Source organism: Alosa pseudoharengus, unplaced genomic scaffold, assembly GCF_046254945.1.
Source record: "Alosa pseudoharengus isolate Yale_2024_CS ecotype anadromous, Long Island Sound unplaced genomic scaffold, YU_APseudo_1.1 YU_APseudo_1.1_scf_13, whole genome shotgun sequence".
Taxonomy (NCBI): Eukaryota; Metazoa; Chordata; class Actinopteri; order Clupeiformes; family Clupeidae; genus Alosa; species Alosa pseudoharengus.
The window spans coordinates 16,742,791-16,755,077 of NW_027468598.1; the positions used below are offsets into that span (position 1 = coordinate 16,742,791).

Consider the following 12,287-nt stretch of genomic DNA (forward strand, 5'->3'; position numbering starts at 1 on the left):
TCGGCACCACCTGACATTCCATGAGTGTGTCGTCACGAACCTCCCATAGACAGCCAATAAGTATGGTATGATAAATTGTGACTACATCACCTCCCCTCCCTCCTGCATCTTTAGTCTGTGCCCTGTTTTGTCCGATTATAAGTCAAGTTTATTCTTGACAATTTCCTTGAAGACATAGACTGAGATCTCTGTGTGTAAGCTTCCACATCGGCCATTGTGCTGTTAGTGACTCATGGTGCAGGTGAAAATCAATTGCACCATGCAGTCTCCCAATAACTGTCTTTGTTAAAGGCAAACACATCATTTCTAAAGGTCTGTCAGTTTTATTTTTGTGGAGATACACTTCAACTATTGCTTCCCAGTGATGTTCTCTTGTAGCAAAACAATCCTAACCACAGACTACCCTCCACCATTTTTTTTCATCTTCCTCCTGTCCTCAGATTTTATGTTCTTTTCATGACTTGCTTTTGATACCCCCTTTATTTGACAGCAGGTGTAAACCTGCTTTGCTCAGATTCATGTTTACTTAGTGTGTGTGTGTGTGTGTGAGAGAGAGAGAGAGTGTGTCTGTGATTATTTCTTCCTCATTTTCTTCACTTTCTTGTTCATTAGCAATGCTGTACTTTGAGCATCATCACCTCTCCTTACACAACCACTCTCTCATGCACCCAAGTCAGCAAAGCGACAGCCATTGGCATTACCTGAGGTATGCAATTATTTCTTTTGGCTTTCCTTTCACACTTGGATTCACTAACAGTACAAATTATACATCATCATTTCCATAAAGTAACATACTGTTGTGGAAACTATGCATCAAACATATCTTCATATGGCATATTCAAGGCATTTCTTACTTGCTTGTGAACAAGAGCAAGGTCATGTTCTCTCTTTTTTGAATAAAGACCTTGTGATGTCAGTAGAATGCATTGTACAATGCAATACACTAAACTGTGAAAATTATTCAAAAGCCTAATGGATGCATGCACTTTTTAACGGAACAATTGTCAATGTACAATGTATTGATGGCCATGTACTCAGTCTGGTCAGCAAATCTCCGTCAGGCACTCATGTAATGACCCATGCAAAGGCTTCTTATCTGACTCACAAATGAACAGTAGTTAAAAAGGATTACTAAATAAAGGCACCCACAAATGCTCAAGGCTAGTCAATATGAATTCCCTGCTTTCCATAATCAGTGCCCATAGCGATAGGCTTGTGTCAAGGAGGGTGAATGTTCCCAGTGCATTTGTCCAAAGAACCGTGGCACAAAAAGAAATATCCTTGAATCCACCGCCACTGGAAAATAAATAAAGTATGGCCGCTCGACCCTTTTAGTGCAGGAAAAAAAAAGATGAAACGGGTCTAAGAGCAGCCATAAAATAGAGACGCGCGCAATGTGAAACTTTGCACCAAATAGCTTTAAACTGCTGAGTTTCGCGTTTCAAATCCCAGGCCTTATTTAAAGACCTAATTATGTATCTGTAATCAATTTCTGAACGTGGAAGGCAAGGGCACAGGAGGAATATATGCCTCTCAAGAAAGTGATCAAAACAGCTTTTCTCTTTGAAGTCAAAGTTAAGGGAAGCTTCGTAACATGCAGCCCCTTTGACTAATGAAGGGGTTCAGGAGTCAACGGCGGAAAGATTCGTTCTTGGAGAAGAAGAAGGTGGGGGTGTGGGTGTTGGGGGTGGTGGAGGTAGAGGTGGTGGTGGTGGGGGGGGGGTGGCGGCGGGGAGAGAAAAAACACACACCGCAGCATTTCAATAAACTTGCGGGTTATTTTTCCTCTCTTCTCCCTTTTCCTGCTGCCGCTCTCAGTTCCTGAAGATGTTGATGCAGTGAAAAGGAGACGGGGCCGGGTCTTGAGCTCCAGCTAATCAAATGCAACTGTTCGCACAGACTCCCAGAGCCTTAGGGAATGTTCACTGCCTGCAGCCTGAGTGGGATGGTATCAGTGTTGTTCTGTTTGAACTCTTTGCGGGGAGGAGGGGGGGGGGGGGGGTGGGAGGTTGGATGGAGGGAGTCAGGGTGGGGTGAGATGGGGTGGGGTGGGAGGTGGAGGCTGTTATCCTTCTCTTTTTCTCCCTTTCTTACTGTGTCACCCCTACCTCTCGACATTAGACATGTTGGTAGCGAACAAATCGGGATAAAAGGTTTCGCTGGTGACTATAGAAGGAAAAGCCTCTGATGTTCAGGGGAAACTGTTACTGTCTGTCTGTCCAGGTACAAAGACTTGAGAGGCATTTCAAATCCCATTATCTGCTAACTGAATCCTAATGGCATACATCAGAGCAAAACAACCTGGTGCCATACAATGAATCTTTCTTTACAATCTGTTCTATAAATCTTAAACAAATTCCTAGACATGCTGTCTGAAACCCCTATGAAAAAATATAGAAAATAACTGATGTCCCTCAAATTCAACTGGAGCAGTATTGTGTATTCTGACTTGCTGCAGTTGCTGCAATTAGCAGTCATCTCAGTGCTCAACAAAGTTTCAGAATTTCAGAGCTTCACTGAGACCATGAAGATGATTTCAGTTGTCAGAATGAAAAGGAATGCTCGCAGCTTGTTTCTATACTCAACGCCATGTCCCAGCTGAATATCGCACATACACATTGTAGCCAATAGCCTGTGGCTTAATAGTCTGTGTTGGCAAATCCAACTATTGTGCTTTTGACATTGTCGTAGAGCATGTAACCTCTACTCATTAACTGTTAAAAGTCTTTGTTTTTGTTTGATGAAGTCTGTCCATATTGTGGTCATGATTGTTTCACATCGTCTTCCCTTTGTTGCCCTCTCCCCAACCCCACTTCCTCTTCCGGCCGCATTCATGGCAACAGCCAAAGACTTACCAGGTGCCACGACAGGTAAATATTACCACCCCCCCACTCAGCCAGCTGCTGTTGCGCCAGCAGCACTGAGCGACAGCGCGGTGCCGGACCCCCCGGATCATGCCCCATTCAGCCTCATCTCCAGCATGCCCTCAAAAGTCACTGTCTTGCATGGCAGCACTGTCTGCTAGATGCATAAAGTACACCATGCCTCAGTGCCCCATCCCGGCCCAATTTGAGGCAGCACAAACTTTTCGCCCACCCCCAGAGCGGGCCCTTCTTCCGCTTCAGAGCTCCCTAGCTGCCAAGCTCCTCAGTCCCATTCAAATTGGAGATGGGAGTGGGAACAAAAAATAAAACAAATGGCGTGAGTCGGCCTCCCCCTGTTTGGGAAGAAGTTGAGTGGATAGCGCCGCAGCAAAAGAAAATAATAATATAAAAAAAAAAACACAAAAGAGGTGGGTGGGTCAAAGGTTTGTCAAAGCCAAAAACGAAGCCGACTCTTGATCATGACAAATAGCGGTTTAATGTGTGTTTGTGGGGATTGTAATGAATTTTCATTATCTGTGGGAAATGTATTGTGAGTTGCCACTGCTCCTCTTAAAAAATGCCCACTTATACAAGGATGTAAACAAAGTCGTCATAAATCACAATCGGAAGCGCTCCAAAGTTTTACAAAGATTTGGTGAAGGAATTTATGGGTCATTTTTCACTGCAGGGTGGGTGGGCATGAAAGGTTTTGGGAGGGAGAACGATTGGCTAGACTGACCATTCTGAGCATATTGAGTGCATGTCAGCGTCTTTGGAGTTGAATGATACCGTTTTGTTATGTCTCATTAGCCTGGTTATTAAATCACTGGTTTCTCTGTATTTGTTCAGAGAGCATTGCTATGGCCAGCGGCCATATTTGTTTAACGATAATCATTTGGCTTCCTCACAGGAGTTTTTTTCGCCGTCCCACGGGAATTCTCTCTCATGCTTTTTCCCCCTACTCTCCTTCACGATAATTAGTGGCTGGTAATTTGTGTTTTTTAATGTAATTATAAGTATCAGCCCACATCACATTCCCCACAGAGCACTAAGAAGAGAACTGACTTAAAGTGTGTGAGAATATATTATCCATTTTGGTGTTGCCTCACAGCTGCTAAAGTGTGGTGTGTCTTCTCAACGGTGCCTCACGCTGCTGTGTTGCTCATCTTGCTTGGCGTCTCATCAGTCTAGTGTCACCCTCTCCCCTGGCTACTCCTCATGCAGACTCAACAGGTGCCCTCTGCCATGTCCTCCAAGTGTGTTTAGATGACGGTTAGTGGGCGATGGTGGGTGGTAGGCCCTGGGGACTGGCTCCGTCACATGTTGACAATTTCATTTTTAGATTCACTCACTTCGCTGGTAGGGCCATGTTTAACCTAAAACTGAGTGCCAATGACAACATAATAAGATTCAGTGGCAGCATCAACTAATCTAATGTACTACGCACGGCTGTTTTTTTGCAGTGATGACAAGTGAGAGAATATGAAACACATCTTTTACATCCATTACAAATGAAATATACATAAAGTCGGTATACCAATAACATATTACATGTCTGCTGACTACAGAGGGTGTTATATTTATATCTGCTTGCTACAGTACTGTAAATCAGTGATTACCGATTTAGACTGAATCAATGTCGCGTGCCTTGGTATTTCATCAAGACAAACCAGCAGATATAAACACCTCACACATGTCCCAGTGAAGCAGATGCCCCACCTTACCATATGTTTAGCACTCATATAATGATTTACAGCTAGGCAATATAGCCTGGCTTCACTCCAAAGGTGTCAAGGACAGGAAACAAGCAGTGTGCACTGAGGAGAAATCATAATCATCTCCCGAGTCTCTTAGGCAGGAATCACAGTGCATGGATAGGTGAAGGATGTAAATAATTGACTAGAAATTTGCACACAAGCTCCGGAATAAAACCATAAATAGAAGAATGTGTCTGGCTTTATTAAAACATAATGTGCTCTGGAGGTTGGGAAGCAGATCTCGTCTTTGTTCCCTCCCTGTCTGTCACTCTTGCTCCATTCCTCCACATCTCTCTCCACTCCTCTCGCACATACAAACACTCTGATTTTTACTCCTCTATCTCTCTCTCTCTCTCTCACACACACACATCCTGATTTCTATTCTTCCATCTCTCTCTCTCTCTTTCTCTCTCTCACACACACACATTCTGATTTCTATTCTTCCATATCTCTTTCTCACACATTCTGATTTCTATTCTTCCATCTCTTTCTCACACATTCTGATTTCTATTCTTCCATATCTCTCTTTCTCTCTCTCTCTCTCACACATGCTCTGATTTCTGTTCTTCCATCTCCTTTATTTTCCATTCTTTGTCTTTCTGTTCCATTCTCTCTTCTCTCTCTCCATCCCTTTCCCCCATGTCTTTCGCTCGTCTCTCAGTTCCCTCCATCCATCTCTCGCCCACCCCCACCCCTCTCGCACACATATTGCTGTTGACAGTCTAACCACGCGACTGTGGTGATAGCATTGCTACCAAGGGACATGTTAAATAACCCATTTCTGCGAGAAACACAGAGCCCAGCCCAGTTGGCAGAAGCTGGTTCCCTCCGTAATCTCCCGAGTCCACAAATACTGATTCCCATCATATTCCTCCAGTCCAGACCTGCTTTGCAAATTCCTCCCAACCTGTGTTCCTACAGCTACCAGAATAAAAAAAATCCTATAGTCACCAAAATGAATATATCTGCCTCACTGAAAAAAAAAAGTCAGACAGAAAAAAGTCCCTGATGGAAAAGTAGCGAAATGGACTGAGGCGTACCACTTGAATTATTCAAGTTTTTAACTTTCCACTTACCTTTTTCTGATCAGCTCAAATGTGAATCCCAGTGTGCAGGGAATTATGTTTCAATTTGGGAGGCTGTTGCGATGGGACACATTAATTTGTGCATCCATTCGTCTGACGAGGTGTCTGGGCACGCTCATTACTTATTTACCAGGATCTTCTGCAGCAGCGATCACTTGTTCAGAGATTCTCGCTGAAATATTTAGTCTTGTGCCTCAGTTTTAACCCAGGGTAAAGACACCAATTATATTCAGCATTCTTATTAGAATTTATGTACATGTGTGTACATCATTAATATGCAATGAACAATAAGGGTCAAGAGTTTTGCATGTCTAGTGGGTGTAGGGCAGGCTATGCTGGTATATGCATATGATTGAGTGGTGGGTGGAATCGATGCGGTACGGAGTCAGTCCAAACAATAAGACACTTAGCTTTACCTCAACTAGTAGAGGGAGGAAGGCACAAAGGTCATGGATGTGATCCCTGATGAGGACCCTTCCTGACAAAGTTCATGTAAAGAACAGATACATATTTAAAATAGGAAGAAAATTTAAAATGGACCAAAACTTTATAGCTTTGTAATGGATTTGTAACAAAGTGCACTGAGGAGTTTTTCAGAGATTTCCTAAATATATTTCATGTTAATTTTGTGTAAATGTACATACTGCCTAAAGGGACTTGATGATATCTGTCTCTCTGTGGTATCTGTGGTTGGTTTGGCTGGAGAATCCACATTTCTTCATCACCCGTACTTTTCCATTTACTGCCTCGCCGCAATACCTAATTACCACACACCAATCCAAACCTAACTGGATTAATGAGTTAATTAGACTGCAAATAAATAAAATCAGGTAGCTGACCGTCTCCCGAGACTTCACAAAAAAATAAATAAATAAATAAACTCTCAGGGTCACTTTGACGGGCCCTGGCGGCCGAGGAGAGCCGGACCTATTCATCAACCTGAGCTAATGAGAGCAGCACCGGAAGCATAACCAGAGGCGTGCTGCTGCCGTGGCCGCCGCTCGGTCCAGCCCCAGCGCGGCGTGCTTTTAAAAGGCGCGGCAACCTCGCCGCCGCCGCGCTCCAGAACACCTTATGCCTCGGGGGTCAAACAGCCGTTCCGGAGCTTATACCCTTCAGGAGAGGTCAAGTGAGAGTGTGGCGCCCCAGATAGCGGGTACCCAGACGTGGTGGACCAGAGTGGGCTGCTAGCTTGAGGGGGAAATGTCCAGTGAAATGAAAGCAGTGTTAGTAGTGCACTTCAGTGAACACTGCGTACATGTGGGGGGGTAGGGTAAGGGGTGTTTTTCAGTGAATTTGTGTGCCTGTGCATGCACAGTATGTGTAAAGGGTTGTTCCTGTATGGGAGTGTATGTGTGTGGAGAAGCTTGAGTGAATGATGAATGAAAAAGAACATCTGTGTTTGCTGAAGGTAGAAGTACATGACACTGATGCAAGAACTTCATTTTTGGTCTTACATGACCATCGTGAACAAGAAGAGCCTAGCTGGAAGAGCTCTTGTCTGATGTTGAAAATCTTAGTAACTCTTAGTGAGTCAACAATAGTCAGAAGTCTAGAAAACTCAAACATCTATTGCATCACACGTTGCTTTGATAATTTGAGTTTTCAACATCTTTGTTTTCTTTTTACAGTGAATGTGTGATCACCAGTGTTTGTAGGTGGTGGTAGTAGTGCACCCAGGGGGAACACTGTGTGTGTGTGTAAAGAGTTATTTGTGTGTGTGTATAAGGAGTTATTTGTTTGTGTGTGTGCATGTGTAAGGGGTTATTTATGTGTATTTGTGTGTGTGTGTGTGTGTTGAGTTGGGTGCGTGAAAGGACACAGGAGAGGCGGTCTGCCAGCGTGGGGCTGGTTACTCGAGGAGTAACCTCACCTCACCTCACCTCAGCTGAACCTCCATTCCTTCAAAGCCAAATCCCAGTGACGAATTAGGACCCGTCATGGTCTTTGGACAATTTCTCAAAGTTTACTGCGTTTCACAACTTTGCTCACCCACTGCTATCCGCCCTGGAATGTACGCCCTTGGGACTGAGGGAGGGACAGAGATAGATGGAGAGAGAATCTGTGTGTCTTTGTACAGTATGTGTGTGTTAGGGAATACTTAACCAGCGTGTCCGGTTCTCCAACGCTTTTTTTTCTTCAGCTTCTTGTTCCTCAGTATTAGCATTCAGACCCCTATAACGCTGGTCTCAACTGCATGACCCGGTAGTATCCTCACAGTCTCAAGACAGCCTGGCTTACCGCTTGTCCATCTCATCACGTCATCTTGTTTTTTCTCCTCTCCCGCCTCCTCCACAGACCCCAACGCCCTCGCCCAACACGGACCGGACCACGCGTTGATCGGCGGCGTCGTGGCGGTGGTGGTCTTCATCACGCTCTGCTTCATCATCGTCCTGGGCCGCTACCTGGCCAGGCATAAAGGTAGGGACCTCACGCTCTCAGCAGGGCCCGGCTACAGCCGCATCAAAAAAACCACATAGCAAGCATGGAGAGAGTGACAAAATGCTAGCATGCCTATGTAAGCCAGATGCCAGTGCCTGTGTGTTGACGTGTCTGTCACCTGTCGGACTGTGTGGACAGGGACATACTTAACCAATGAGGCGAAGGGAGCCGAGGACGCGCCCGATGCAGACACGGCCATCATCAATGCCGAGGGAAACCACGCACATGCAGAGGAAAAGAAAGAGTACTTCATTTAAGACCTCTGTTTTTTTTTGCCTCTCTTTTCTTACCGTCCTTTACTATCAGTGGCAACACATGGGGTTGTGGAGGCCAGAGGAGAGGACTCCATTTTGACACGAGTCCGACTGAAGTGCTGGCATTTTTTTTCTTCTCTTCTGTCATCCCTGCACACAGAAAAAAAAAACAAACAAAACAAAACTAAATGAAAAAACTAACAAAAAAAATATAAAAAGAAAGAGAAAAAAACATATCCACTTTCGTTTGAAAAGAGGCCACTTTTTACAAGCCACTTGCTGCAGAAAATGATGCCTTTTTTGTATTGCTACAAACTGTCAAATTGAATTAAACAACCCATACACTCATGTCAACCCTGCTCCCCCACCCTCCCCAAAACCTAATGTTCTCAAGAACATCAAAGTAAACACAAATCCATATATATATATATATATATATATATATATATATATATATATATATATATATATATATATATATATATATATATATATATATATATATCTGTTGGAATCTGGTTTCATCGCAGTGCCAATATATATAGACATGTGTTTTGTATTTTCGTGTCTTAACTCTAGAAATTAATTATTTTCACCAGAATATCATTTTCTCTGTTACCCTCACAGTATCTGTTATATACTTTTTGCAGATATTTCCAGGAAGCGGCAAGAAATGTGGTTCATCTCAAGTCGGAAAACCTTGGCTTTGCCAATAATTACGCTTTAAGAGAAGAATATGTAAAATGCATTAATGTTTTGAATGTGAATCACATGTAATGTTTAATGTGTTTTTTTCATTATTATAATTATTATAATTATTTCAAATGTTACATTGTGGCATTGGATGTTACTCAGAGTGTACAACTGAGTGTACGCGAGTACGGAGTAAGGAAATGGACATTTGTTGTACATAAATGGACACCAAATAATGCTTACATGAATAAAAAAAAAAGCAAAGGAAAAAATGTCAAGCACAACTAAATTAATAAGTGTTACGTAGTGAAATTATACATTTGAGAATTCATTTGAAAATATTTCAAAGTATTTAATTTCCACCTGTCATTTCTGTCTGTATATTCCTGCACTGTTGAGTTTATGCCTTTTGCCCTCTCTCAAAACTATTTGAATATAAAAGCACAAAGTAGAAGAAGGTACACATTGTGAGACAGTCTCAGGATTCCAACTGAGTGAAGTTCCGTCCTTGTTTTTATTTTTTTTTCATATTGCTGCACTTCCTGTTGAAGTGTACTTTTGACCAGTTATAAAGAATGAGAGATCAAAAATATGGAAAAAAAAAAAAAATTTCATGGGTCATACTTTCCAACATATCAAGTGGAACAATTGTTTTGTTTACGGTACTTATGCCTCCCCCTTGTTAATACTGCTGTACATTATTTTGCTAATGTGATACATGGTGAAAAATATTGTTCTGATATGGGGTCCCATATGTATTAAGATTTGTATATTAGACAATATAGCTATTTAAAGTGTTCCATACATCTTTTGAATTTCACATCAACAAGGAGCAAGTGTTTCAACACAAGGCATGTAAATACTGTGTAACTATTAAATTCAGTCAAACATAATGTAGATTGTTGCTTTGCTTATCTTTTGTTTCCATAGTTTACAGACATACTGATTAAATTGGAATATGTTAATAGAATTACAGAGTAAGGAAATATGCGAACAAATAAGTACTGAATAATTATTATTATTATCATCATCATCAGCATTATTATTATTATCATAATTATTACTATTATTATACAGAATAATGTCAGTACAACAATCACCAGTATTGCCTTTGTGTTCCTAACAGAACTATCGACCCACTGAATCACTAGTGAGGTCAGGCTATCCCTTCAACATCACACTATGGAAACATTGATGCTGTTCATACTTAATTTCAAGGGTAGCGTCCTTTGAGACATTTTTCTACATTTGCTTTGCCGTCTTGTTTTGCTTCTTTGGGACAAAATGTGAAAGGTTTGCTTTTTTCCAGTATTAAATATACATTTTTCAAACGATGCCTCTCTGTAAGAAAAGGGAAAAGTGAGGAAGTGAGTAAAATATGCACAACCGCCTGTCTGTTCTCCTTCTTTGATACTGGTGCTGGTGACTGTACAAGCTTTGTATACTGCCCATATACTGTAATCTGTCTTCATTAAGATATCCATTGATAATATCTTTGTCAAATACTGTGTGTTCTTGTCAAATGTTTTCTTCTGCTACACTGATAACGATTGTTTTTGATTGTCATGAAAAGAAAAAAAAGAGCATCACTGTTTGATTCAGAAACTGACACAAGGATAAGGTTGTGAAAAAGCCCAAATGGTTTGGTAGGAGTCATTCCGTAAGCTAACTGGACGTGAAATGTACTGATTGTGTACATGTGCTGTACATTAAATTTCCAGTGTTAAGAGTGAAAGTGCACATATCAGTTAACGCATAATCAGTTCATATAAATTAGATCATGCATTACTGTGTCATGATCGTAAGATTTTATAGACAACTATGAGCTGGCAAACTGGTCATCAATATGTCACTTATACTTTAATATGAATTTCTACATTCATTCTATATACATCAGGAAGCCAAACCACACACACTGACAGTATTTATATCCCTGTATGGTGGATCACTGTGATGTCTCATTTCAGTCTCTACTGGTTGTACAGAACTCACACACAGTCTTAAAGCTTGAAGCTATATCATGTTTTTTTTTTTCTCCAATATTTACCTTTCAGATAGCCTTCCCACACTACAACACAGGCTTCTTTGGACTTTGTACATACTGTATTGGATGTGAGCATTTGCTGTATTTAGACTTTTGATGTACTGAAAATGACAGAATTTTCTTGTAAAGAAATAAGTGTCATCCCAAAACTGGCAGAGCACAGACAGCAGTAAGGAGAGCATGTGTTAGCTGTATGGAATGTACCCAACCACCTGGCAAGCAAGCCAGCCAGCACCGATAGAAACAATGCTCCTTAATTAAAATTTAGAGCACCCTTAATTTGTGAAGAATTCATACAGCATTACAACTACCTTTGTTTACAGATATATGATATATGGGATAGCAATAGTGTGACATTTGCTTTTAAATATTGCTGCCACCTACAGATGGAAAACATTTCTGAATAAAAGCACTGTAAACCACATGAATATTAAGGATAGATTTTAGTGTCTGAAACCAGACTAAATTTCAGTAGGAGGCTCCAGTCAATTTCATGCTTCTTTTTGTATCTGCAGCCAGTCATTGAGTTACTAATACACATTTTCTAAACAGTATTTAGTCAATAACCTCATTCAAATACAATGTGTTGTGCATACTCTCAGCTAAGATGAGCAACACTGTTTGTCCATCTTAATTACCCATTCGCTTACACTGTACTGCTGTGAAATGTTTCCCCCTTTCGCTGAAATGTTAAATTAGTGAAGTGGAAGACAACGTAGGCTGATGAGTTATAGATGAATATCTTTTTTCCTGCTATTTACAATATAAACATGTTCCTACCTTGTCAAGTAGTTAAGTCAATAGAAGATTTGTCATAATCTTAAACAGACCAAATAAATCCCTCTTCTTTATACTTCTTGAGCATGATAATTGTGTTAAATAATCTATGGTGTGCACTGACTGGGATCTTGAGGGGGTGAGGAAAAAAAAGATAAATCCTTTGAAGATAAATCAGACATTGTGGGGGAAAAAACGAGGATAACATGCCTCTGACCTGAAAACCCATCTTAGGAGCAGAGATTGTGTGCTTAAGAGAAACCATGTTCCGATGTCTTTGGTGGGTCCTGAGGCTCATCTCCATAGCTGCCTACACCTGATTGACTTCAACGAGTTCACAAATCAAGGCCTCCACGCTCTTGAAGTTTACA

The 12,287-nt window shown here is 41.4% G+C and overlaps 1 protein-coding gene across 1 annotated transcript in view; it reads left to right on the plus strand.

The window, feature by feature from the left end:
* cadm2b (cell adhesion molecule 2b) overlaps positions 1–8,457 on the plus strand; it is a 135,714-nt gene extending 127,257 nt beyond the window's left edge. The window contains 3 exon segments of the mRNA XM_076281537.1: positions 266–284; positions 7,938–8,127; positions 8,287–8,457. Of these exon segments, the coding sequence (XP_076137652.1) occupies positions 266–284; positions 7,938–8,127; positions 8,287–8,405 (328 nt within the window). The 3' untranslated portion in view covers positions 8,406–8,457.
* Positions 8,458–12,287: the final 3,830 nt, after the last annotated feature.